Source organism: Mesoplodon mirus, assembly GCF_964341445.2.
Source record: "Mesoplodon mirus genome assembly, chromosome: 2".
NCBI lineage: Eukaryota > Metazoa > Chordata > Mammalia > Artiodactyla > Ziphiidae > Mesoplodon > Mesoplodon mirus.
This window is the reverse complement of record NC_138977.1, coordinates 230712443-230740198: the sequence shown is the minus strand read 5'-3', so window position 1 is coordinate 230740198 and position 27756 is coordinate 230712443. Positions and strand designations below refer to the sequence as shown.

General features: G+C 54.4%; 1 protein-coding gene across 1 annotated transcript in view; it reads left to right on the top strand.

Moving 5' to 3' along the window:
* The window catches only part of CFAP46 (cilia and flagella associated protein 46), an 88229-nt gene that overhangs the window by 43597 nt on the left and 16876 nt on the right, over positions 1–27756 (top strand). The window contains exons 26-44 of the mRNA XM_082611604.1: positions 581–719; positions 1084–1267; positions 3980–4154; positions 4971–5161; positions 6007–6180; positions 6797–6946; positions 11671–11819; positions 12740–12838; positions 13476–13608; positions 14317–14463; positions 15613–15813; positions 15917–16023; positions 17122–17298; positions 18181–18316; positions 21851–22039; positions 22833–23021; positions 24848–24982; positions 25064–25243; positions 25675–25845. Coding sequence (XP_082467730.1) covers positions 581–719; positions 1084–1267; positions 3980–4154; positions 4971–5161; positions 6007–6180; positions 6797–6946; positions 11671–11819; positions 12740–12838; positions 13476–13608; positions 14317–14463; positions 15613–15813; positions 15917–16023; positions 17122–17298; positions 18181–18316; positions 21851–22039; positions 22833–23021; positions 24848–24982; positions 25064–25243; positions 25675–25845 — 3026 coding nt within the window. The remainder of the gene's footprint in view (positions 1–580; positions 720–1083; positions 1268–3979; positions 4155–4970; positions 5162–6006; positions 6181–6796; positions 6947–11670; positions 11820–12739; positions 12839–13475; positions 13609–14316; positions 14464–15612; positions 15814–15916; positions 16024–17121; positions 17299–18180; positions 18317–21850; positions 22040–22832; positions 23022–24847; positions 24983–25063; positions 25244–25674; positions 25846–27756) is intronic.

The following is a 27756-nucleotide window of genomic DNA, read 5'->3' as shown; positions in this document are numbered from 1 at the left end:
TTGGTGGACGGTGGGGCTGAGGTGGCCCCTCGAGTGGCCTGGGCGAGGGTGGTGGAGAGAGGCTGCTTCTTTCCTGACGCTCCCATTTTTTATTTTTAAAATTACGGAAGAGTAATGGGAGTTTCCAAAAGAGAAAGGGCTTTGAGGACTGCGGGGCCCGAGAAAGCCTGGCGGGGTGGAGGTGAGGGGCAGCGGGGGGCACCTGGTGCAGGTGAGGCAGGTGGGGGAGGGAGGACAGCGGCGCAGGTGTCGCCCAGGAGGAGCCCCTGAGCCTTCAGTCCCAAAAGGACTGATGTGTTTCCCACGATCAGGGGTCACTCCCGCTGCTCGAGGCCCGGCCCTGGAAGGGCAGCTCTGCGTGTGTCTAACGGACGCAGGTGACGAGGTCCTGTGGCTGGATCTCCACGCGGTCCCACCTGCTGTCCGGCTCTGCGGCAGGAGGCCCGGGGTGTCCCAGACAGGCGGCCGTGTCCCGAGTGCTCCCTGGGGGCCTCCCGGTCCTGTGGACCCCCAGCTGCTAGCACCCCCATTCCCAGACCCCCCGACCGGTGCCCCTCCTGAGCCCCCTCTCCCACCGCAGGGGCCGAGGATGACCTGACGCTTAGGGCCGCGCTCTACGGCCTGCTGTTCCACAGCCACGCTGACCAGCATGACTGGGAGGGCTGCCTCAAGGTGCTGGAGGAGGCCCTGCGGGTGCTGCCGCGGACGGCACACCGCCTGTGAGTGCCTGAGGCCCCCCAGGGCGCCCCCCTCCCCACGCCTCCCCCCCCCGGGCTGCCTCCCCCTGCAGTCCCCCAGCAGGGTGGCTCCCTCCTCAGTCCCCCACTCTCCCCTTTCCCCTGGGGACTTTATTTCCCTACCAAGAAGTCAACACAAGAAGGGAGGGGATTTAAGCCCAACACACACAAATGATAAATGAAAAAACAAAACACAGCACAACACAAGACCCCCAAGATACTCAGGTTTCATTTTGTTTTCTCTTTGTAAGTAGGAACATGCACAAATACTTGAGTTTGTGTGCATTCCATATAGTTACGATTTTTACCATTCAAGCATTAATTTTTCTCTTTTACTTTTCTTCAGCTTGATTTTCAAACATATGGTCATTGTGAAGGCTAGACTCGGCCAGAACTTCATGACGGAAATTCAGAAATTCAAAGACCAGAGTGAGGAGTATCTGGCACACATGTGGCAGCGCCTGGCCCTCAACTCCAAGAGTGTCTCCGGGGAGCTGACGTGCTACCACCATGCCATCCAGGCCCTGCAGGTCTGGCTCTGACTGACCGTGTGTCTGCGGATGAAGCCCCCGGGGGCGGGAAGGCGGGGGGCGGTGCGGAGTGAAGCCCAGCCCCTCGGGAGGCCCGGAAGGAAGAGGGGGGCAGCGGGACACAAGCCGGGGCGGCAGACGGATCCTGTCCTCCCACGCGAGGGACGCAGTCCTTGTGAGGCTGTGTGGGGAGGGCAGGGGGTAGGCCGCGGGGCTCTGCAGCCTCTGGGGTTTCGGGGTCTTGGGGACAGCCCCCGCCCCCGAGAAGCCAAGACACATGTTCCTCTCGACGCGCTTGGAGATTTGGGGGAGGGCGGGCACCTTGATCTGATGCAGAGCTTGTGGGACTTGCCTCGGGGCAAAGAAGGCCCCTTGATGGTGGGACTGAAGCCGCCCCAAAGATGTGCCCTGCGGCAGGCACCTGACAGGCTTTTCTGTTGAGCAGAATGTTTCCCCTTCATGGAGCAGATCCCACTGAGGTTTTCAGAGCGCTCCAGGGTCGGGGTGTCTCCCGGGAAGGGGTCCAAACACAGGCTCCATCGTTGGCCGTGTGGTCATCACCCAGCGGTCAAGCAGAGGCCTGGGTCCACTACAAGTGGCCGTGGGTGCCCCTGCATCTTGTGCCTGGAGCCCAGGCCAGGGTTCCTGGGGCCAGGCAGCTGTGCCGGGGGAGCAGGTGGTGCCACGGACGGGGCGGCTGCTGGCCGAGCCGAGCTGCCGGAACGCTCTGCACAGACTCCTTGGAAAGGCTCTCCGCCCCTTCCTTCCTTCGTTTCTTTCTTCTTAGGGGTACAAGGTGCTTTATGGTAAATTCACAGGGCTATGCAGCCATCATCACAATCCATTTTAGAACACTTCACCAGCCCCCCAAAACCCAGGTCCGTGGGCACGATGTCCCTCCCCCGACCCCCGCCAGCCCCAGTGAGCCAGCGTTACACGGATGGAACCAGACGAGGTGGGTCTTCTGTGTCCGGCTGCCCTCCCTGGACGTCACGTCCAAGCTCCATCTGTTGAAGCGCATGTCAGGGCTTCACTGCTGGTGGTTGAATGATCTTCCATCGTGTGGATGGATGTTGCGCCGATGGGCCTCGGTGTTGCTTCCACTTATGAGCTCTTGTGACTGGGCTGCTGTGGACATCCGTGTGCAAGTGTTTGCACGGACACGTTACAGCTGTTCTCTTGGGCACATACCTGGGAATGAACTACCAGGTCATGTGATGACTCTCTTTAACTATTTGAATCGTGGTTTGACTTGCATTTCCCTAGTAACTAATGTAGTAACTAATAGCATGTTTTTCATGTGCTAATTGGCCATTTGTACATCTTCTTTGGAGAAATGTCTATTCAAATCCTTTGCCCTTTTTTAAAAAAATTGGTTTCTTGTCTGTTTATTGCTGAGTTGTAGGAATTCTTCATGTATTTTGGATACAAGTCCCTTATCAGATATATGATTTGTACATATTTTCTCTCATTCTGTGGGTTGTCTTTTCAACTACTTTCTCGTATTCTTGATGATGTCATTTGTAGCACAAAAGTTTATAATCTTGATGAAGTCCAACTTATCTATTTCTTCTGCTTATGCTTATGGCAACGTAGCTGAGAAACCAAAGTGTAATCCAAGGTCATGAAGATTTCTACGTTTTCTTCCAAGAGTTTCATAGTTTCAGCTCTTACATTTAAGTCTTTGATCCCTCTTGAGTTCAGCCTCGTGTTTGGTGCGAGGTAGGGGTCCTGCTCCTTTCCTCAGCGTGTGGCTGCCTGCTTTTCCCAGCACCGTTGTTGAAACGATGACCATTCTCTCTTCCACCGCCCTCGTCCCCGTCGTCTCTCTTGCACAGCTCCTGTCAAAGCCACCCGTGACCACATGGTCACAGTCACTCTGAGGCCCCGTCTGACCCCTCCTCGGCACTCATGGTCGTCTGTCACCTGGCTTCCAGGCCCCCAGCGCTCAGGGCCACTCCTCCTTCCCTTCTGCCCACCTGCTAGTGAGGGGGGAGGACCCCACTCAGGGCTGGGAGGCCCCGTCCACGCCCCTCCCTCCCTGGTGACGTCGAGCAGTGTCCTGGGGAGAGTCCACCCTGACCTTGCGTGTCCCACCGCCACCTGCCCCTTCCCTCACCTCTGGCCGCGCATCCTCCTCCTCCTGGCGTGTGAGGCGTGAGGTGTGGGGCGTGGGGCCTGGGGCCCGGCAAGTGGAAGGCAGGCTGGCTCCGCTCTCGGGGGGGCGGGGGGGTGGCAGCTTCCTCCCTTGGTGCAGTGATGATTGATGCGCGATACTGGGTCTGACTCGGGCTGCACACTGCACGGTGCAGCATCTTCCCTGCCCTCCGAGCCCTGTGAGCCACAGAACAGTCCATACCTCCAAGTGCCGGAGGAGACCCAGGGCAGATGGTGGGGCGCTGGCAGAGAGCCCCTCAGGCCGGCGTTGCCCCAGAGGCGGGAGGGACACGTGGGAACTGCGAGGGGTCCGGCGGGCAGGCGGCGGGGCGTCCGCAGGTAGCAGAGGCCGGGTACACTCGCCTGGCTCTGGTCTTGCTGCCCACTGCACGTGGGAGGTCTTGCTGAGCCTGGTGGCCTCGTGACGGTAGAGACGGGTGAGAAGGAGCCCCTCTGTTTCTAGGAGGTGGAGGAACACAACACCTGCAGTGTGGTTCTCGGGCTGCTGAGTGGCAGGTGTGTGTCTTCACCATCCTTTTCCGTTTAATCCCAAAGAAGCCGGAGAGTGAGTGGCAGAAGGTTGACTGCATCATGGAATTCAGCGAGTGGCTGTACCACAAACAGTTTCCTCTCGAAGACGTCATCTTCCACCTGGAGTGGGCGATCGACATCCTGCTGAGGATGCAGCCCGACAGGGGCTCCCCGGAGCCGGCAGGTGCGGGGGCCACAGGTGAGCGGCGCAGTGGCTGGGGGAGGGGCCGCCCGCCGCGAGGGGCTCCTGGGCTCCACCGTCCCTGCGACGCCCCCCCCAGGCCAGTGCCCTGTGGACTTGGCGAGGTCAGGGCCCCGCCTCCCCGGGTGCTGGTCCTCCCCCTCCAGCAGAGCACATCCACCAGGAAGGCCCAGCCCAGGCGTGATAGGGAGGTGGTGGGAGCCCTGCCGGATGGACGGAGGGAGGGGTGGCAGCCTCCCGGCAGCCCCTCTGGTCCTTCTCTGGGTCCGGCCTGAGAGCTGTCACCGAAAGGCGGGACAAAGCCCCAGTAGGATGGGTGCCCCGGGCAGCAGAGGGGCCTCGGAACAGCGGGCCGACTTGCCCGGCACCGAGGCAGCCTCCTCCCGGGCCTGCAGAATTCAGGGGCCCAGGAGAGGGGCCGCCTCCTGTCTGCACGTGCTGAAGGCTCGAGGACACGTCCACACGACGTCCAGCCGTGTCTGGGTGCCGCCAGACGCCCAGCTCAGAGCAGCTAGGGTGGACCACGGTGGGGAGGAGGCTCCAAGTAGACCCCAGAGCCCAGGCCGCCAGCCCCCCCTGGGGCAGTGTCCCCTCACAGCCCCAACGGTGGCCGCAGAGTCCCTGCAGGTGGGCCTGTTGTCTCCGCTGGGGGAGCCCTGGGAGGTCCGTCCCTGAGGGTGGCCTTGGCCCCTGTGAGGGCAGCGCCCCCCTCTGGAAGAGTCTCAACCCCAGGCCGGGTGACAGGGGCCCCTGGGGACCAGGCGGGCGCAGGGGGCGGGCAGGGAGGACACCCAGTGGCACCCTGTCTTCCAGAAGAGCAGGTGTCCACTCCGGCGGCCCCAGAGGGCTCGGGGCCCCCCTCCCTGGAGAAGCTTCGGAATGTACGGCAGCTTGAGACGCTGGCCCGCGCCTACACACTGCTGGCCCTGGTGGTGACCCCGAGCGCCGCCAGCCACCAGGACCACTGCCTCATGGCCTACACCTTTCTCCGCCGCATCTGGCAGGTGAGGCCCCGGGAACCTGCACTTACACAGGTCCTGTGTCTCTCCCGGGACAGCGTCCCCCTCCCCTCCTTCCCAGCAGCACCCTCCCTGCTTTGGGGACTCAGGGGAGGAGGGAGGGCCTCGCTGCTCCCTACGAAGGGGCCCCTCCTCTCCAAGACTCACCCCAGCGCCTTTGCCCAACCACCCGCAGAACCCTGTCTTTCCACCGCACTGCCACTGGGCTTCCAGAACCTTCTCTGTGCCCCCTCCGCACGGCCTCCGAGCTGCCCTCCTTCCCACCACCTCCTTACGGGGCCCCCGGGGCAGCTCCTGGTCGACTCTTGCTCTCAAGGACCTCCCGCCGTCGGTGCCCGCCCAGTGGGACAGTGTCGGCAGGACAGGCCTTTCTTCTGGGCGCAGGTTTGCACCCTGACCCCGGCCATATGCTGGGGACAACAGGGCCATTGCCCATTGGCAGCAGGAAGGACTGGGAAGGCCATCCTGGGTCTTAAAGGTGCCCCAGGCCACTACCACCCACCACCCACCACCCACCACGCGGCGACTCGGCAATTCTTTGAGAACCGCTAAAAGTCACTTGAGTGTGTTCTTCATTAGAGACGTTAATTCATTTTGTGGGGCTGACAAGCTCTTCTTAAGGGTCAGCTGTGCGTCCCCGCAGGCCCAGAGTCCTGGAGGAAGCCCCCCGAGGGCAGAGGAGGGCGGCCGCGTGTCCACCCACCAAGGGGCACTGCCGCCACCTCTGCGCCGGGCGGCTCACGGCTGGGCCACTGCCTCCCATGAGTGCGTGGGAGGAGGGGGACCTGCTTCCGTTATCAGTGCTGCAAATTCGGGTTTTCTTTTCCCAGGTTTCTTTATTAACAGCAGGAAAATCAATTTCAGAAAGTAGAATTCCAGCAGCAGTGAGTTCACATTCGTTGTTGCTTCAAAAGGAGAAGGAGAAAAGCAAAGACAGAGAAAAAGACAAGGACAAGGACAAGGACAAGGGCAGAGAGAAAGACAAGGACAGGGACTCGAAGCAGGTGACCGTGCCCTCCCGGGTGGCCAGGCTCTGCCCCAACCGCCCTCAAGGCTCCTCATCCCAGATGCTGGGCAGCAGAGGGCAGGGCCGTCCTGGCTGCTCTGTCCGGTTTCCCGCCCTGGGAAGTGGAGCCAGTGGTTCTGGTCCCCCTGCCCCAGGTGTTAGGCAGTGACACGGGGAGGGTCTGGCTTCTCCCTTGTGGTCTGTCATCTGCGTTCCCAGAGCGGGTCCCTCCCTCTGCCCAGGTGCATCTGGGCCCTGGCCACGCGGGGCGGGACAGCACCTTCTCTCCATCCACTGGGGGCCTGTGCTGCACGTCACCTTGTCACCGGAGGAATTGCCTGTGTCTGGGGCTGTGCTCACGGCAGCGCCCCTCCCGGCTGTCCCGCCTCACTGTCCCCACTGGGGACGCCCCCGCCTCCCTCCCCCATCACTGTGCTCTCCAGGAAGTGGAGACACGTGTGGGTCCAGCGTGGCTCACCGTTGGGCTGGCAGCCCAGGGAGGGCGCCACGCACGTCCCCAGAAACGCTGCCGACCCGTCCTTTCCCGCGGGGCCACCTGGGTGTCTGCTTCGAGCTCCGCCTCCTAAAACAGAGCTTGGCTTCCTGCTTTGCAGCTTCAAAGCCCCACTCCTGGCAAACGCCTTGAAGACGTACCAGCAAGCATAGAAGAGTGGGCTTCCTACGCTTGCCCCGAAGAAGCCATATCAGTATTTAAACAGGATCAGAGCAACTTTGCCGTCAACCCGTCAACTCTCCAGAAGCCGGTGAGTGGACCTGAAGATGCCGTCCCAGGCCTGTGTCCGTGTCCTGCCTCCTGGCTTGTTGTCACAGCTGACGCTTTCCGGTGTGAAGTGAGACCAGAGAGGGATGCACAGAAACAGGGCTCTGCTCAGGGAACTGTGAAGGGCCTCCTGGGCATAAGCCCCCGGACCCTCCCACAGGCCCGTCCCCGGCCACCTCCCCCTCCCCGGGCACCTGCAGCACCCGGGGGACTTTTCCTCACGCATTCCCCGCACAGGTCACACTCCTGAACATGAGATTCAGCCGTGCCTGGGAGTGCCCCATGGCTGCTGTGACAGGCCACCGCAAACCGGGTGCTTAAAGCAGCAGAAAGGTTTTTCCTCGCAGTTCTGGAGGCCACAGGTTCAAAGTCAGTATCACTGGGCCGAAGTCAAGATGTCGGCGGGGACACATTCCCTCTGGAGGCCCCAGGGGAGGGTCCTTCCTGCCTCTTTCAGCTCCTGGGGGCTCCTGGGCTTGTGGCCGCGTCACCCCCCCACCTCTGTCGTCACGTGGCTTCTCCACTGTGTCTGCGTCTCATCTCCCACGTACAGGGGCCCATACGATGACACGTGGGGCCGCCTGTATCATCCAGGGCAACCTCCCCAGCTCGGCATCCTTAGCTTGACCACACCTGCACGCAGGTTCCAGGCGTAGCGCCGGGCAACTTCGGGGGCTGTTTTCAGCCCTGCACCTGCCTGGTTTCTGTGCTTGTGGAAATAGAGACTCTCGGCCTCTAATCGCCCATGGCTGGCTTCTCTCTGGAGCGCGGCGTCCGCGGGAATCCTCCGCGCTGCTTCGTGTGTCTGGTTGTGTTCACATCGTCGGTGTCGAGTATTCCGTCTGGTGACTCGACCACGGCCTGTCTGTCCTTCAGCCACGGAAGGCACGGGACTGTTTCCAGCATGCCCGTTACAGATGTCTCAGGGCCCACGTGCCCACGTGTCTGGAGGGCACACCCGGCAGCGGGGTTTCTGGGTCACGGAGCAGATGTATCTCCAACTACAGCATGTTGACAAACTGCCTTCGGCAGTGGTCGTGCCAGTGAGGCCCGCCTTCTCACCTGGCCGTCGGGGGGTGGGGCGTGGGCCTCTAACTGGGCTCAGCCGGACACTCCCTGACTACGGTGAGGCCGGACGCCTCTCAGCACCTTTTGGCCACTTGAATGTCCTCTTTCGTGGCCTGCCTGTGCAATCGGTCGCCCACATTTTATTAAGCCTCTGTCTTTTCCTTGTTGAATTGAAGGAGTTCCTTATCTGTCTTGGAAAAAACACTTTGACAGTTTATGACAGCAGGTCACCCTCCACTCTGTGACTTGACTCTTTTGAGGTCTTCTCGTGAATACAGACTCCAAGTTTTAGTGTACTAAAAAGTATTAATCTTTCCCTTTATGACTAGTGCCTTGTTGTGTCCTGTTTAAAAAAATGTTTTCCTTCCCAAAGATCATGAAAATGTTCTCTTATGATATTTTCCCAAAAGCTTTATACTTCTACATGTCAGATTTAGATCCACTTGAAATTGGTTCATGTGTGTGCTGTGAGGTGAAGGATCCGGTTTTGAGCTCTCCGATCTGGATAGCTGAATGTTCTAACACCACTTATTGAAAAATCGCTTGCCTGGCTTCTTTGCCACGCTTGTCATGAATCAGGCGTCCACACCCGCACTGACACCTCACTGTCTGAGCTACTGAGGTTCGTCACCTGGACTGCTTGGGAGAGAACATTTCCTGACCTTGTTATTCAGTAAGGTCTTGGATGTCCTTTCTGTCGTCCATGTGTTTCCATGTGTCTTTTAGAGTCAGCTTGTTGGCTTCCATTGGAAACCCTGGTGGAGTTTTGGCTGTGATTGCATTGAATCTCGAGATCAGTTTTTGGTTCGGGGGAGAACTGACGTCTTTGCCACATTGAACATTCCAGTCGATGAGCATGTTCTAGCTCTCTGTTGACGCAGGTCCTTCTGTAACTTCTCTTGCTAGTGGATTTGAGTTTTATGCGTGGAGGTTACACACATTAGATTTATTTCTATGTATTTGATGTTTGTGCTGCTGTTATAAATATACCTCTTTTGTTTCATTTTTTTAAACTCCAGACGAAATCTAGAAATATAATTGTTTTCATCTTGACCTTGCAGCCATCGGTTTAGTTAACTTCTAGATAAGTTTGGTAATCAATCTGTAGATTCTTTTGATTCTATGTGTATACACAGAGTCTGCATTTCGTCCGCAAACGTTTTTCCTCATTTCCGATCGTTACACTTTTTATCTCCTTATTCCACTGGCTGCCACCAACACAGCGCTGAGCAGAGATGGTGATACCTTCTTAGCTTGCTCCCTGTCTTAGCGAGGGGGTTTCAGCATTTCACTCAGTGTCATCGATGTTTGCTGTAGGTGCTTATAGGTATTCTTTATTGATTAAGGAAGTTCCTTTGTTTCTATTTGCTAAGAGTTTTAATCACAAATGGCTATAGATTTTTATCAAATATTTTTCTCCATCTATCAAAATCTTTCCTTATTTTAAGTATGTTGATTTTTTCCCCTAATGGTTATCAGAATAATGTCACCTTGGTTGAGATGTATTATTCATTTCATTTATCATCAGATTCAGCTGGCTAGTATTTTGTTTGGGGTGTTTGCCTCTATGTTCATGAGGAAATTGGTGTTTAATTTTCCTTTCATACTGCACGCCTGTCAGGAAGTGGTAAAAACCTGCCCTGGCTCTGAACTGTTTTCTCTCCCAGCGCTTCTGACCGCAGGTGTGTGGGTTTCCACACAACAACCACACAACAATCAGCTCCCCGTGGACACCAGCTGGGTGACCACCCCATTTAACTCAGTTCTGGCACTACGTGCCAGGGTCAGTGCAGTCCCCACAGGGTCAGGGCTCCGTCCCTCGAGGCCGCCCCCACCAGGCGCCAGTCACAAGTGTCGGGTCCCCAGGCCACTGCCCTCCATGCAGTGTGGCCATGAATCGGGTTCCCACGACGCCCTCCTCAGGTTCGACGTTTGCCATGACAGCTCCCAGACTCAGGAAAACGCTTGACTTAACTAGATCGCTGGTCTGTTACAGAGGATATTGTAAAGGATGCAGGTGAACAGCCCGATGAGGAGGTCCATGGGGCAGGTGTGGCAGGGTCCCGAGCACAGGAGAGCCTGTCCCCGTGGAGCTGGAGTGTGCCGGGCGCCACCCTCCTGGCAGGTGGACACGTTCACCAGCCCAGAAGCTCTCCAGACCCCTTCCCGCAGGGTTTCCATGCAGGTTCCGGGACAGGGCACGGCTGATCGGCTCGCGGGCCGTTGGGAGTTAACTCAGCCTCCAGCCCCTCCCCTCCCCAGATATCGGGACGGGGCTGAGGGTTTCACTCTCCCGTCCCGTGGTTGGTTCCTCCGGCCTCCAGCCCCCATCCTGAAGCTCTGTAGGGATGGCCAGGAGTCACCTTGCGAGTGTAAACTCAGGTGTGGGTGAAAGGGGCTTGTGAACCACAAAATCCCGAGGGTTGTAGGAGCTCAGTGCCAGGACCCAAGAACAAAGACCAGAGGTGTGTCTTGTTGTATCACAACATCACACTGACCTTAGTCAATTAGAAAGTGTTCCCTTTTTTAACTCTTCTTGGGAAGAATTTGTGTAAGATTAGCTGTTATTTCTTCCTTAAATGTTTGGAAGAATTCCCTGGTGAAGATTTCTGGGCCTAGATCCATTTGAGAAGATTTTAAAATATGGATCCAATTTACTTAACAGTTACAGAAGGCTTCAGATTTTATATTTCTTTTGTAATGGTGGGTTGTGTTTTTCTAGGATGTTTCCAGTTAATATAAAATTTTAAATTTATTGGCATAATGTGGTTCTTAATGTCCAAGTTCATCCTTTAGTGTCTGTAGAATCTATAAAGATTTCTGTGTCTCCCCCCACTCTCTTTCTTGAGCGGCCTCACCAGGAATGATCAATTATTAGTCTCTCAAAAAAACCACATGCTTTCCAGGCCACCCGAATACCACTGGGCTGGGGTGTAACCCCTGACAGGGCTGTTTTACTTCGTTGCCCTTAAGCCTCAGGTGCGGGCTTTGGGGACCCAGTCAGGACATTAGCCTTCAGTGGGCCCTCAACTCCACCTGCAAAGGAAAAGTCACAGGTGCTGTTCAGGCTCTCAGCTGCCTCTTCTGTCAGCAGACATCCCAGGACACGTGTATCCCAATATGCCAGCTTCACATCTCTCAATTCACATCTTCTTCCATGTCTCGGCCCAGTCATTTTTGCCTGCATTGTTCACTCTTCAGTGCTTTTAAGCAGATTATTAAAATAGCTCATCCAACTTCTCTAATTTTCTACTGAAGAATAATTGTTTTATCAAACCTAGTGTGACATTATAAGAAGTATTAGTTCGTCTCTGTCTATATTAAATTTGAAAGCAGTTGTATGTGTATATAAAGAAATGAAACAAAGACATTAATTTGAATGAAAGCAGATGGATGTTTCTTGTGAGCATCTTTATACTTGGGTGAAGATTCCAGGAAATTGCACACAACAAGCTGAAAGCCATTAACTGAAGGAAAGGAGGCAGAGAGCACGTCATTCCTTCCCTCAACAGACACTAGTTCAGCACCCCTGTGCGCGTGGCACTGTGGGGACAGAGTTCCTGGAGGGAAGACCCTGTGAGCTGGGGGCCTACCCTTCCCCTGTCTTTGACCTTACACGTTTGCTGTGTATTGATATAGACGTACAGTTTATACTATCTGGACCACTTGGTCGAGGCCCTGCAGAAGGTGTTCCTTCACGAGCTCACCATCCCGGTCCTGCAGTTGGGGGTACTCATTGCAGCCTCCGTGGTCAACAGCAAGAGCCTCAAGGACCTCTACCACCTCCGGTTGGTACACCTGCTTTATTTTCAGGGGAGCTGGGAGACATTTAAGTGGCTAAAGTGAATATTTCCCAAAGCAATATAAAACGAAATAAGATTTTAAAATATAAATTCTGTAGTTGACTATTTATATAAATAATAAAGTCCCTAAGATTTGTAAAGCCAAATAAATCAGAATACCTAAACATAAAAATAGTATTTTTAGTTTTAAAATTTGTACCTGGTTCTTAAGAGAATATGATTATTCCAAGGAAATACACACTGAAGTAGAATAAGTAGAAAAAAGGAGCATTGTGTCTTCAACTTACTCTCAAATAGTTCAGGAAAACCTTTTATATATATAAATTTTAAATAAAACTTATGTGTAAACAATTTTTAATTATTTCCTGAACTATATATGAAAGTTTATATTATTATTCAGGAAATAATTTTTCTATATACTATTTTTATATTTTTATATAAAATTTTAATAGATTTTTACATATATAAAATTGAGAGAGAAGGAGAGAGAGAACCTGGGTGGTGAAGGATGTAGTAATTCTTTGTAGTGTTTGTGTAACTTTTCTGGAAACTTGAAATCATTTCACAATACAACTGTTTTACACAAGAATCAAAGCAGAGCTTGTTTGCTTCAAGTTGTAACGGGTCGGAGCCCCACCCACTGCGCCTTGTCTTGACCTCGAAAGATGACCCTGAGACTATAAATGTGTATGGAGTAAAATATATGAATGAGTGTAAAAATGTGCTCTGCCTGAAATTTGATGGAGCCATCTGTTATTTTTCCCTAGTAATCTGGCTTAGCTTTACAAATTATAGAAAATATCTTCAGATTATCCATTCCTTTTCCCGTTTACCAACTTGTATCCAGTTGGCTGAGCCCAGGGGAGCCCGACTCAGGGCTGATGCTCCTCTCGCCACCCCCGTAGACTTGCCCTGGTTTGTTCTGACTTGAAGTTGAGGGAAGCAGCCACTTTCCACGAGGAGGTGGTCGGGCACGCCTACATCTGCGAGGTGGAGCAGGCGAGGTAAGTCAGCTGAGGCCGCGGAGCTCCCCCTGCCGTGGTGCTGCTCAGGCACCGGCCCTGCTCTCGGCCGCATCTCCTCGGGCCCCAGGCCCTGTCTCCCACCACGGCTGGGCAGCAGGAGCAGTTCATTCCCCACTTGCCCTCCCGTGTGTGGGCGTCTCCCAGGCTGGGGCCGCATGAGGGAGGGACACAGAGCACCAGGCGTGTGCAGGGGCCAGGTGGAGCGGGATGGGTGAAGGAGGCGGCATCCTGAGGGCACATGGGGAAGGAGGGTCCCACAAGAAGCAGGAACTGGGCGGGGGCCTCTGTGGGCTGCCTTTCCAGATGGGGTGGAGTTCTGGCCTGGACGTAAGTTTGAGATTCGTGTTAAACATCCAGGTCGGGATGTCAGATGAGTAGCTGGATGCATGAGCCTGGAGTCTGGAAGCGAGAATGGGCTAGGGGTGGAAATTTGGGAGTCATATATGCTGCTAAACCATATGGTTTACAAAAATCTTTGTAAACACGTGAGTGGATAGCAGCTTCTTGTAGCTATTTTCATTTGTATTTCTTTGATTACTACTGAAATCGAACATTTTCAGGTGTCTCTGGCCATTGTATTTCTTCTTTGGCATAATGCCTGTTTTACTTATATTAGCTGCAGAAAAGAAATTGCCTTGAAAAAGGAGAAAAATAAGGAACCTCTATTAGAAGAAAGTCTGCCAGCACTGAGCAAGCCCCCCACGCCAGCCCAGCGAGCAGAGATGAAGCCCCTCGTAGCAAAGGATAAGGTAGCCTCGCTCTGCAGAAGCACCTTGGTTCCTAGCCCAGCGGGGGCAGTGACAGGCCCCGCTCCAGCCAGTAAAGCTCAGACTTGTCTGAACTGCCTCTGCTGCCTCCAAATCCTGGTGCCGGGTTTCCTGGGAAATCCAGGGACTGATGGGATGTGTCCCCTCCCTGCGGGCCCTGGAAGTTCCCGTGGAAGATGGGACTGCAGGGCCTGAGCTGCAGTTCAGATAGGACGGGCTGGGAGCAGCGGGTGCCCCCCCGGGGAGAGCTACCGCACCAACCAGAAGGGGGAAAGGGCGAGGCCCTCGCAGCCAGAGTGGCCAGGAGGTCTGAGCGCCCACCGGCCTGCCCCCGACCCCGTCCGGTGGTGGGCTCGCCCGTAAAGGAAATAACCATCCCCACCGCCATGCTCCGAGGTCATAAGCATTTGGTACCATGGGAGTGCCACACCTGGGACTCCCTTCGTGGTGGGGGATGGCCGGGACCCAGAGTGCGCAGACCCTCCTGCAAGCCAGGCCGGGCGAGCCGCCTGCACCCGGGACTGCTTGGGGGGCCTGGTGGGCGAGGAGAGACACACTTGCCGGGGGACAGCCCGGCCTCGGGCACCAGAGTGGGGGCTGGGCTCGGCGAGTGCGGGGCTGGTGGGGAACCTCGCTCGACAGCACGGGCCCTGCACCCACGCAGCACCCGCGGGCCTGCATGTCTCACAGACTTTGAAGATAAACGGAGAGACCGGCAGGGGCCTGGATGGAATGTCCTTCCCGCAGTTGTGGACCCTCAAGGCTGAAGTCCTGCTGGAGATGGACCTGTACCAGCCTGCGCGGCTGCTCCTGTCAGAGGCGTACCTGGCCTTCCAGGTGAGGCCACACCTGCCCGGCCCACTGCACCTGTGGGGCCTCTTCCCCCGAGAAGCAGCCCCCCAGCTCCGCGCCCCCGCTGAGACACTTCTCTCTGGGAGGCAGGGACCTGTCTGTGTTGAAGCCTGTTCTAGAGCACCCGTCCAACTCCCATGTGCAGATCCAGCTCTGCCGGAGGTCTGTCCTTCACGTCCTTAGTCTGTCTGCTCCTCTGGTTTCTCGAGCTCCTTCAACAGAGTGTGTTAGAGCCTCTTTTTCCTCCTGGGCTGCGGGGCCCCTTCTGTTTCTGAGCCGGCCTCTCGATGTGCATGTGGACGGGTGCCCCTGGAGAGGCCTAGGGCTTCGGTTTTGTTCTAAGAGGCAGATAGATGGTGCAGGTTCAGAATTGTTCCCTGGGAGGGTGGGGCAAAGCTACAGAACCAGACAGGCTGGCACTTTCTTTGTAGAAGAACTCCAGAGAGAGAAGCATCCCTAATAAAGGTATAAAAAATTCACAGCCTTGGGAGGTTCAGCTCTATGTCTTAGGCAGGGGGACAGGTGTGTGCAGACCAGACTCAGGAGGGAGCGTGGCCTGGGAAGGGACCAAGAAAGCCGTGCGGCTGCTGAAGGGAAGCGGCCAGGGTGGGCCCTGGGGGGATGCAGAGGAGCACAGGCACAGAGGGGCTCCCGGGGCCAGGACTGGGGACCAGAGGGTGGACAGGTGGCCGAAGGAGGTGGCGGGCTGTGAGCCGACACCCACATGCCACAGGCGCCGCAGTCCCGTCTCCTGTGGCCGTGCATCCGTGACCCTCCCTGTCAGCCTCCCCCAGACCCACGAAAGAGTCATCCACATGCTGCCCTCACCTCCACCTGGCTGCCACCCAACCCTCCTGCTGCCAGGGACAGGCTTTCCAGGGCTGTCAGTGCTTTCCAGAGTCAGGGGAGTAGGTTTTAACACATACACAGGCATCAAGCCCAGCCCCTGTGCCCTCACACTGCAGGCATGTCGCCAGACAAGAGCTCAGACAGTGTGTGCAGAGGCCTGGTGCCACGGCTGCCATCTCTCTCTGTCTCAGTCTCTCTGTCTCTCTATCTCTTTGTCTCTGTCTCTGTCTCGCTCACTCTCCCCCGCCACTCCCCGTCCTGTCTCAACACGCACCTCATTTTTAGGAGCTCGACGATCCTTGTGCAGAATCGAAATGCCTGCACCTGTTGGCACGGTTGGCAAACAAGGAAAAGAAGTATGGGCAAGCCAGGAAGATGATCGAGAAGGCCCAGCACCTGGGGGGCGGTGAGCAGTTCTGGTACGATTCCACCCTGACCCTGGCGGACACGCTCCTGTCCACCGAGAAGGAGAGGAGAGAGGCAGTGGTGAGGGGCCGGCCGCGTGCCCGCCGGCGGTGCAGCCTGCGGGGGGGTGGGGGGAGGGGGTGGGGCAGCGGGGGCCACCGTGACCCTGCTGGGCCTGCCTCAGGTCTGCCAGCTGTTCCAGAAGCTCATAGATACCTTCAACGTTCTTAAGAAGGAGAGACCGAACCGAATGCCCGTATTGGAATTCATGACCACAGACCTAGAAGCCAGGTAATTTTTTGTAAGAAAAAATGTTAACATGAAAATAGTGGTTTACTTTGTTCAATCTATTAATTTTTAAGCCAAATTTCAAGCCTACGAAGTTCAGAGACTCACAGGACAGGGCCCTGTGCCCACAGCCTCCGCCCGCATCCCTTCCTGGCAGCAAGCATTTCTCTCGGGATGGGGTGGGTGGCCTTGTTTGTCCCGTGGATTCTTAGCTCCCCCGGAAGTGGCTCCATCTCCGGGAAGCCTCTAAGCCTGGGGCAGGCCGGGCCTCTCCTCTCCCCGCGTTGCCAGGTGGTCAGACGTCCTCCTGGGTCTGTTGGTCTGTCTCCTCCTCTGCTCGCCAGTTTTCCGGGCCGCGTGTCAGGTCCACAGAGACAGCACCAGGGTCTCTGCAGCTGCCTGGGAGGCGGGAGGCCACGGGAGAGAGACCCCAAGTAAGATCATTAGCTTTCAGATCAGCAGCTTATCTTCGAGCCATCCTCCTGGTCGTTTATCTTCTCCTAGAAAGTGGTTTCCTCGTGGTTTCAGCACAGACGTTCATGGGTGCCTTTCTCGTAACTGTGCAAAGCCTCGAGGTCTGTCTCCTGAGTTGGATTTGCAGATTCCAACTGAATCCGCCTTCTCAGAGCAGCTTCTGCTTTACTGACCAAAGCATTGTGGATTTTGCCTGATTCTGGTTTTCTGTATTCTCTCTTGGTCTTTGCGGAGTTCTTCCTGTGCTGGGAGAGGGCTTGTTCTGTCATGGCTGCTCTGTCCACCCCTGTGGGATGGGTTCCTTGGCCCCCGTGCTGTCTCTCCCCCTAGCAGAGGCACCTCTGACGCCCCCTGCAGCAGCCTGCAGGTGTGACCTGTGAACGGATTCCACTTCCAGTGGGTTTTCTTTTCTGCCCCTGAGTGTTTTAAGAAAGGGGTGGGGTGGGGAGTTGTTATTTCTAATTTTATGGCATTGTGACCAAAGAACGTGGCTTGTAGGATTTCTGGCGTCAAGAAACGCTGGGGAAGGTGTTTCTCCCTGCGCCCAGATGGAAGCTAGAGGTGGGCGGTGGCCTTGACCACGAGTCTCAGGGAAGCGCCTCCCTGCCCCGCCCCCAACCCCTGCAGGTGTGTGAGCCTCCAGATCAAAGCCGTCCAGGAGCCGGTGGACTGTGAGCCCCTCCAGAACTCGTTTCTGCTGATGGAAATGGATGATCGCTTGTTGGAAATTGAGGAAAAGTTTACCAACATTGGCCACAAGGAGAAGTGTGTGGACATCAAGCTGGAGCGCGCCAAAATGAAGAGGTGGGTGGGCCCACGCCCCCATCCCGGCCTTCCGCTGCGCTCCCCTGCTTCCCCCACGCACCCAGCTTTCCTCCCGGGCCAGCCCCCGCCCGGCCGCCAGCAGGGCCTCCCCACGGCTTGGCTTGGCCGCGGGGTTCCATGATCCTCCCCCAGAGACACGTACTGGGGTCCGCAGCCTCTGGGGGGCGTCCGCCCACGTCGTCCCGGCCCAGCCCTGGCCCCGGGTGCACGCATCTTCCCACGTCCCATACGGGCGCAGACACGCGTGTGCACACGCGGCCACACGCCCGTCACCTCGGGAGGCCCGGGCTGCCTCCGCCCCAGCGGGCCGACAACCCTCCCACGTGACCCTCCCCTGTCCCCGTACCCTGCCCAGGGCCCCCCTGCGGTCGGGGCCACGCAAGCGTCCAAGACACAGCAAGCAAACCAAGGGCAGGGTATTACAAACAGCCTTTATGCGGGAAAAGCAAACTGACACCTGTGAAACCTAACCTAACACAGTATTATCATAGAAGCAGTATATGTAGAACTTTAAAAAATGCAAAAAAACACAGACAGGAAAATTAGGTGTTTAAACCAGCACAACTAATATCGTGGTATTAGTATTAGGTATACACCTGAGGTATCAAGCACCAGTTTAATTATTTATAAACATAGTGTCATACTGTGCTTACTGCATTACTCCAGATCTCCTTTTTTTTTTTTTTTTCTGAGATATATTGAGAATATCTTTCCAGGTAAAACATCTAATTATAAAATTTAAAGTACTAATAAAATATACATCATAATTACAAGAAAATTACATGCTACGCATTTTGTTAGTACTGACGACGTAATGCTTTGACATTTTTGTTCTAAATTCCACTCTTCTGTCCAATAAAGGTTATCTGCCCAAAATGAGAAAGATGAAGAACGGAAAACTGCATGTTACTTGGAAGCATACGACCTGGTCCAGAGAGCTGCTGCGGAAGAGGAAGAGCGGTTCCACCGTATTCAGGGCTCACTGTCCCTTCAGGGTGTAAGTGTGTTCTGTGATTTTTACCTCAATTTAAAAAAACCTAGAGAGCTATGGAGGAAATGTTTGGAAAGTAAGTAGCATACATCAGAATAACTATGGGCCAGAGAAGAAATCAAAAGGGAAATTATTTTGAACTGTAGTGCTGCAGGCGGCGCATATCAAAATGTTTAAGATATCTCTAATGCAATACTTAGGGGAAATTTTGTGGCACTACACACCTGTATGAGAAGAGAAAAAGATCCCAAATCAATGATCTCACCACCCTCTGCAATGTGAAAGGAGAAAAAGAGCAAATCAAACTCAAAACAAGTAGAAGAAAGGAAATTGAAGATCAGAGTACAAATCAATGAAATAGAAAACACAAAAATTAAAAAGAAAATCAATAAAGCCAAAAGCTGTTTCTTTAAGAAGATCTGTAAAGTGATAAACCTGTAGCCAGACTGATCAAAAAAAAAAAAAAAGAGAGAGAGAGAGGACATAAATAAACAATATCAGAAATAAGAGCTGTGACATCACCATAGACTCTATACATATTAAAAAGATAATAAGGGAATATCATGAACAGCTCTATGCCAATATATTTGACAACTTAGATGAAATGGATGGAAAAATTTCTTGGAAGACACAAACTACCAAAGCTCACTCAAAAACAAACAGATAACTGAATAGCCCTCTATCTATTAAATAAATTGAATTTGTAGTTAAAAGATTTTCCACCAAGAAAATGTCAGACTCATATGGCTGTACTGGTGAATCCCACCAAACATTTAAGGAAAATTAATACCAATTCTGCACAAACTCTTTGAGAAAATTGAAAAGGAGGGAATACATCCCAACTCTTCTATGAGCCTGATACCAAAACAAGGTAAAGATATTTTAAAAAAAAACAAAAACGTACAGGCCATTATTCTTCATGAATATAGATGGAAAAATTTTAAACAGAATTTAGAAAATTAAGTCCAACAATGTATAAAAAGGATTATATACCAAGTTGAGGTTATCCCAGGACTTGTTTAACATTCAAAATCAATCAATTTGGTTCACCATATATTTTTTTTAGAATTTTCTTTTTTTTTTAATTAATTAATTTATTTTTGCTGTGTTGGGTCTTCGTTTCTGTGCGAGGGCTTTCTCTAGTTGCAGCGAGTGGGGGCCACTCTTCATCGCAGTGCACGGGCCTCTCACTGTCGCGGCCTCTCTTGTTGCGGAGCACAGGCTCCAGATGCGCAGGCTCAGTAATTGTGGCTCACGGGCCTAGTTGCTCAGCGGCATGTGGGATCTTCCCAGTCCAGGGCCCGAACCCGTGTCCCCTGCATTGGCAGGCAGACTGTCAACCACTGCGCCACCAGGGAAGCCCTCACCGTATATTTTTAAAAATTAAAAATAAATTATCATCTTAATAGATGCAGGAAAAGCATTTAGCAAGATCCAACATCCAAGATCCAATAGAAGGGATCTTCCTCAATCTGATAAAGGGCATCTATGAAAAGAACTAGAGCTCACATGTTGAAAGATTGAATGCTTTCCCCTTAGGTGAGAAATAAGACAGCAGTGAGTCCTCCACCACTTTGATGCAGAATTTTATTAGAGTTGTAGCCAATTCAACAAAGCAAGAAAAAGAAATTAAATGCATCCAGAGTGGAAAGGAAGAAGTAAAACTGTCTTTGTTCACAGCTAACATGGTCATCTGAATAGAAATGTGTAATCTACAAAAGAATAAAGCTATTAGTGCTAAGGAATGAGCTTAGTAAGGTTGCAGGATACAAGAACAATATACAAATATTAATTGTATATTTCCATGTACTAGGAATGATCCATTGGATATTAAAATTTTTAAAACAACACCATTTATGACAGCATAAATATGAAATTTGACAAAAAAGTGAAAACTCTTACCCCGAGAACTACAAAACATTGCTGAGAAAAATTAAACAATACCTAGATAAATGGAAAGATATATCAAGTGCATGGCTTAGAAAACTTGACGTTATTAAGATGTCAGTTCCCCCCTAAATTATCTGCAGTCCTGATCAGGATACTGCAGGGTTTGTTTTGTTTTTGTTTTTTTTTTTTTAGAAATTGACAAAGTGATTTTTAAATTTATATGGAATTTCAAAAGACCTAATATAGCCAACACAACTTTGAAAATGAAGAACAAAGTCGGAGGACTAACACTACCTGATTTTATGACTTATTATAAAGCTACAGGAATTGAGACAGTGTGGTTTTAGTGTTAAAAATACACAAACATCAGTGGAACGTACTAGAGAATCCAGAAATAGACACATGCACATAGACAGAAAACTGACGTTCAGCAAAGGTGCAGAGAGTTCAGTGAACAAAGTCCCATCGTTAGAACAGTGGTGCTGGAGCAACTGGACGTCCGCATCCAAAAAATAAACTTCAATTCTTACCTCACACCATATGTAAAAATTAACTCAAAATGGATCATAGGCCTAAATGTAAGAGCTAAAACTATCAAACTTCTAGAAGAAAACAGGAAAACACCTTTGCGGCCTTAGGTTTAGCAAAGATTTCTTATGTATGACGCCAAAAGCATGATCCATCAAACAATAAATTTATAAATTGGACTCTGCTCTTCAAAAGACACTATTAAGAGAATGAAAAGACAAGTCGATGACTGGGAGAAAATGTTTGCAAGTCAGTTATCTGACAAAGGTCTTGTCTCCAGAGTACAGAAAGAACTTTCAAAACTTAGTAAGACATAAACAACCCAATAAAAACAGACCACACATTTGGACAGACATTTCTCCAAAGAAAATATGTGGATGGTAGATAATCAGGTGAAAAGATGGCCAACGTTATTAGTCAGGGAAGCGCCGATCATAACCACGGTGAAAAAGCACCACACGCCTGTTAACATGGTTACAACTTGAAGGACCAACCACACTGAATATTAGCAACAACCTGAGGAACTGGAACTCTCCTGCGCTGCCTGTGGGGACACAACGTGTGCAGCCACCTTGGAAAATGGTTTGGCCGTTTCCTGAAGAGTTAAGCACAGGCCCGCCGTACGCCCCAGCCATCCGCTCCTAGCTGTTTACCCACGAGACGTGAAAGCACGTGTTCACACACACACATGTGCATGAATGCTCACAGCAGTGGTATTTGTAACAGCACCAGACTGTGAGTGGGTAAACACACTGGCGCATCGACACGACAGAACACTGCTCAGCTGTACGAAGGGATTAACATACAAGCAACAATGTGGATGGACCCTGACGTAACCACGCTGAGTGAAGCATGCCAGGCAGACAGTACATGCTATACGATTCCATTTATGTAAAATCCGAGAAAGTGCAAGCTAACTTGTAGACCCAGAAAGTAGCCACATGTTTGCCTAAGAAGGAGGAGGTTGAGGAGGAGGGCGCAGGGGGGTTTGGGGGCAAGGGTGCAGCCGTCATCTTCGTGGGTATCCACACGTCAGGACGCGCGCACTGTCGGGGCTGACTGGGTGGAGGCTGAGCCTTGGCGGGAGCGCCCGTGCCGTGACTGCCCGCGCGCACGTTTCAGTTACAGAACGTCAGCACCCCTCTGATGAGGAGGCTGGCGCTCCTCAAGCTCAGCCTCGTGGAGGTGTGTCTGGACACGCTCCAGCTCACGTGGGAGGAGACCCTGGAGCGGCAGCTGGAGCAGGGCTCCGTGGACAAGCTGCTGGCCGACTACCTGCAGAGCCCCAGTGACTACACCTGCGTCGGCCTGGTAACCATCCATGGACACTCACCGGTCCCCCGGGGCCCCCACCCACGGGGGCTGTCATGCTGCGGTGGGGCCTCCACCTCCATGTGCCTGAAGTGCAGACCAGCCAGCGGGAGTCCAGGAGGCCAGGTTTCACAGGCCTCCCCACCTGAGGTCTCTGACCAGGGTGGGTTTCCTGCCCTGGCAGCTCCCGGCAGGTCCCAGCAGCCCCCAGCAGCTCGGTGGGCCTCAGAAAGGCCCCGTCTAACTGGCTAAGGAAAGTGGGGTCGTACTTGGGGGGAGGCCCCCTGCGCACAGACGGCTTCCCTTCCCAAGGCGCGAGTTTGCTCTGACGGTTATGTCGTCACAGTAAGGAGTCCATAAAGGTCAACTGCAGTCTGTTAAGAAAATAAGTTACATTTGCAAAATATTTGTTTTAGGGAAACATGTCCTGGCATTTTAGACGTTGTCTTAGACTTCACGAAGTATGAATCAAATTAATTTGATGTAACTCTAAATGGATCAAATGAGTCCTAAAATGGATCAAATTAGTCCTGAAATGGATCAAATTAGTCCTAAAATGGATCAAATTAGTCCTGAAATGGAACTGCATACCAACTCACGTCCTTGTCAGTCAGCCCCAAATTAAGGTTCCATCAGCAGACTGCAGACCCTCCCAACACCTGAGCCTTGGAGACCCTCGCCACAATGCATGGGGTGTTAGAGGGTGGGTCCCGGTGGGGAGGGGCTGCAGCGGGGGGCCTGTTGCGTTTCTGGGGCGGGGGCGGGGTAACTGAGGCGCTTTGTGTCCCTGAAGAGGTGGTTCACCCTGAAGCGGACCCTGGCGCACACCGTGCTGGCCCAGCTGGGGAGCCTGCGGCCACTGTGCGCCGGCTGCGTGGAGCTCCGCGCCCAGCTCCTGGGACTGGCCGGGAAGGCCCTGCACCTGTTGGCCATGCACGCAGACCCCCTGCGCCCCGCCTTCTACTGGGAGGAGGGCCTCTTGGTACGTGCTGCTGCTTCTGGGTGATTCACAAACCTACCACCTGTGCTTAAAATCAGAAACAAGGTATTTAGAGCTCACCTGACCTCAGTAAGAACTGAGGTAGCAAACAGGTCTCGAATGATCCCGGTCAAGAAGGGCGATGTGGGCTACGGAAGCAGCCCTGCCCGGGGCCCGCAGGGAGGGACAGAGACAGGGACTCTGGGGACGGGCCCGGGGAGGGGCGGCCGCCCTTTGCACAGAACGGGTGGGAGAGGAAGGGCAGGCACACGGCTGGCCCTGGTCCGAGGGCAGGACGGACCCATCCTACGGGGGGCATCCCACCCCACCCCGAATGTGGGTGTCCCTGGTGTCTCCCTCACCCTGGCAGCTCTGCACCTGGGCATCTGGCCTGCACCTGAGCACTGGGCCTGCATCCTATAGCACAGTGGGGGGCCCCCGCCCACCTCGCTCCCTCCCCTGCCCCCTCATTCCCCTCCCCTCCCCCCTCACTCCCCTCCCCTCCCCCTCACTCCCCTCCCCCGCCCCCTCCACCCCCGCCCCCTCACCCCTTCCACCCCCGCCCCCTCACCCCCTCCACCCCCGCCCCTCACCCCTCCCCCTCCCCCTCCACCCCTCCACCCCTCCCCCTCACCCCCTCCACCCCCGCCCCTCCCTCCCCTCCACCCCTCCCCTCCCTCCCCTCCACTCCTCCCCTCACTCCCCTCCCCCGCCCCCTCACCCCCCTCCACCTCCGCCCCCTCCCTCCCCTCCCCCACCCATACGGTGTGGTGAAGCCCTGACCCCTTCAGCTGCATCAGTGCATGGAAGCCCACACCCTTCTCTCCAGCACTCCCCACCCCCCACAAGGCTGCTCAGAAGGCCTGGCGCCCCTCGGAAGGAGCTCTGGTGACAGCCACTGCCACCGCTGGCCGTGGAAGCTCCAGGTCACCGTCCTAACCACCTCTGCAGATGCCACCTCCTCCAATTGGAAGGCACCTGCTTGGCGGTGCAGCCAGGCTCATCCCTGTAGACCCTGCTCTTTTAGGAGACCCCCCAGCCCCGAGCAGCCAGGTGCCGCACCCCTGTGTGATTTGGGGCTGGTGCCTCCATTTCCCTGACCCAGCTGGGTGCGCAGGCCCTGGGGTCAGCCCGTGACTGTCTGTCCTGGGTCTCCAGGCCGCAGGACGTGACTCACATTTGAGTGAATTGATGGCGTTTGGCCCCTTGTCCAACCAGTATTTACTGAGCACCAGAGCAGGTGGCTCTGAGTCAGGCAGACGTGGACCAGATACACAGCTCCTTCCTGAGCGGGCGTCCCGTCTATGAAGCAGCCCTCACCACACCCCAACTTGGAGGGGCTGCTGGGGAAGCGTGCCCCCCGCCCTCGCGTCGTGCCATGTCCCCTCAGACCCAGGGCCCCCCGTCAACCCGGGTCCTCCTGGGCCTGCTGCCCCCAGGCAGGGTCCCTTGGCATCCTGAGGACCCCGTCAGGGTGGCTTGTCTTGCAGACAGGAGGGCCTTGTTTGTGCCTTTGTCCCCCGGGCCCCTGGGGCGGACTGGCAGCTGGCTCCCCGGGTCCTGGCCGGCCTGATGCCGGGGAGGTGATTTTGAAGGACTGAAGGGAAGTGAGCACAGGCCATTGACCTGAGCATGCCGAGGCCCCACCCTGGCTGCACCTGCCAAACGCCAGGCTCTTGGGCCAGGGTCCTGCTGGTCACCTAAATCAGCGAGATGCCGGCCCAGCGCCCACAGCGCCCTCACCCAGGGATCCTACAGAGACGCCTGGCCGTGGCGGGCACTGCCGTCCATGCTGACGTGCGGGCCGACTGGAGGTGTGTATTCCATAGGGGGGTGCTGAGCTGAGCAGCCTCAAGTGTCTGGAGATCATCCAGGAGGACGAGGACCGCAAGGGGCCCTACGGCGGCCTGCTGGCCTTCAGGGCCACCTCCGAGGGGCACAGCAGGAAAGGCTGGGATCTGAAGGTACCCCTGACCCAGCCCCCAGCCCCGGCCCGGGCGCGCCCTGCCTGCGGAGCCGGCCTGAGCCTGAGCTTTGCCCCGCAGAGGAGGATGGCACTAGCCCAGCGGTACCTGGCCCAGGCGTCCGAGGTGCTGCTGCAGTGCCTGCAGGTAGCCCTGGGCAGCAACCTCCTGGACATCGCCGCAGCCGCCAGCCTGGAGATGGTGGAGTGCGTCGGCACCCTGGACCCTGCGGCCACCTGCCAGTTCCTGGCGCTGTCTCAGGTGCGCTCTGCTCTGGGCGCCTTCCGCAAGGTCCCTCGTAGCCACTGGGGAGAAGGAGGGTCCCCGAGACCCCAATGCTCCCTCCGTTGGTGGCCCTGCCAGCCAGGCTGCAGTTGGGCTCTGCCTTAAGCATGCCGCTCATTGGAGGAAGCACCGTGGGCACCAGGAGAAGGGGTCCGGCCCCCCGAGGTCGCCCGGAGGCTCATGGATGCACGAGCAGTGGAAGCCCTCCAAGCTCGTGTTCCTGAGACGTAGGGCAAGAGCGCCGAGCCCTCCTCCCTGCATCCTGAGCTGCAGGCCTGCGGGCACAGCGGTGAAGGTCCGGCCTGGCCTTGCCCCGCGGTTGTGCCGGCCGCCAGGAGGAGCACCTGGGGGCCCACCCGCCCTGGACGGCGCCCGGGCCCCTCGGCAGCCTCCGTGGTCTGTTTCAGAGCTGCTCGGCCTCGGAGGGGATGCGAGATGTCCTGCTCACGGCCACGGCCAACACCAGCAGCTCACAGCTGGCCGCGCTGCTGCAGCTCCAGCACAGGCTGAGGTGCCAGGAGAGGACGTCCACCAACCTGTTTGCCAGCGTGGAGCAGAGACTGGCCGCCATATCCAAGGTGACCAAGCTAGGGACGCCCTTGACCCTGCCCCTGGCCCCACGGCTCTGCAGACACACTCGGACCGAGTCCAAATCCTGGCTTGCTGTGTGGTTCTGGGAGGGTCACTCAACCTCTCTCAGCTGCAGCTTCCTCATGGGCCCGGTGGGGGGACAGCAGCCCACCTCCTCGGTGACAGCGAGAGTCAGCGAGCTCACGAGTATAAATGCCCGGTGGCTGCAGCAGGCTGCAGAGGGCACGGTACCCCCGGGCTCTGCTTTCAGCCCTCGCCGTGTTTGAAGAAAAGTTTTATACTCAGTCAAGTCTTAGAGTTTAATTTTGAAAGAAATTTGCAGAGCATGGTAGCTAATAGCACCTCTGCTTTTATTTGGACTAGCAAATATGAATTGGAGATTTAAAGAAATTAAACTTGATGAAACTCAACAGAGAAAACAGGCCCAGATGCTCTGGTCAAGCCCACCCTCCTCCTTCGTGGGGCTTCCATGGTTACTTGCATGGGCCGACCTCATATCCCTTGATCTAGGCTGCTTTCCTCCTTTTGACCTCTGAGGACGGGATGACTCTCTGTGGTGGGGCCGTCCTGTGTGCCATGGGTGTTTAGCGGCGGCCTGGCCTCCAGCACCTCCCCAGGTGTGACAACCAAAAAAGTCACCAGGCCGAGAGCCAGTGCTGTGACCCAGGGACGGGAATCCTCCCTCCTGTGGGGTGGAGGCAAGACGGGGTGCAGGCTGCTCTGGGCCAGGCCAGCCTGGAGGAGGTGAGAAGCAGTACGTGAACCGTGAAAACACTAACAGGTGAGAACCAGTGAGCGTTCTGCTAAGATGCCTTACTGGAGGGAAATGGCCCAGGAGCCAGCCAGCGCGGGCCACCGTCCTGAATCTGTGAGCACAAGTGATGCAGCTTCAAAGGCCCAAAAGAGAACTGCCAGAGACAGAGCAGCCGCAGACAGACCCCCGGCTCTGCGGGGAGGCTGCAGCCGCCCTCTTGGCTGCTGGCACGATGAGCAGATGAAGAGGCAGTGGCCTGCAGAAGCGTGTGGGGCGTCTGTGAGCGCAGGAGGTCTGGACAGACCCGGCCTGGAACGCTGCACCAGCATGACGAGCCCTGGGCCACAAGAGGCCTCAACAAGTTCCAAGGCACTGAAGTCATTCAGTTTGTTTTCTAACCACAAGGAAATTAAAACAGAAATCAGTAACTAAGAGATACCTGTAAAACACACAACTGCCTTGAAATTAACCAGTATGTCTATCGTCATCCGTTTGTCAAAGAGGAAATCACGATGGAATTTAGAAAATACTTTAAATTGACTTAGAGAATAAAAATACTGTATATCAAAACCTAGGAGACTTGTCTAAAACAGGGCGTGGAGGAAAAATACAGCCTTGAATACAAAAGAGAGTCTTAAAAACAGTGATTTAAGCTGTGATTTCAAGAAGCTAGAGTAAAAACACCTAAGAAAAATGGAAAACAAATAAGAACGAGAATAGCAGAAGCCATGAAATTAAAACACACTTACGGCAGAGGAAATCAGTCATGACAAGTGCTGGTTCCAAAGAGAAGACTAATAAAATTGATAAACACTTAGAAAGGCCCGATAAAGAAAAAAGAGAAAGAAAACAAAAATTTCAGTATCGGTAATAAAAAGACATCATGAGATCCTTCAGACATCAAGAAGCTAATAAGAGACTATTTTTTTATAAACTTACTCTAATAAATTTGACAATTTCGATGAAATGGACAAATTCCTCCAAATATATTACCTACCAAAGCAGACAGAATGGAAAATCTGAATAATATCGCTTCAAGAAATGGAAGCTTTTATTAAAAACATTCCCACAAAGAAAATCCCAGACCCAACTGGCTTCGCCAATAAATTCTTCCAGACATTGAAGGAAGAAATAATCCTTCAAA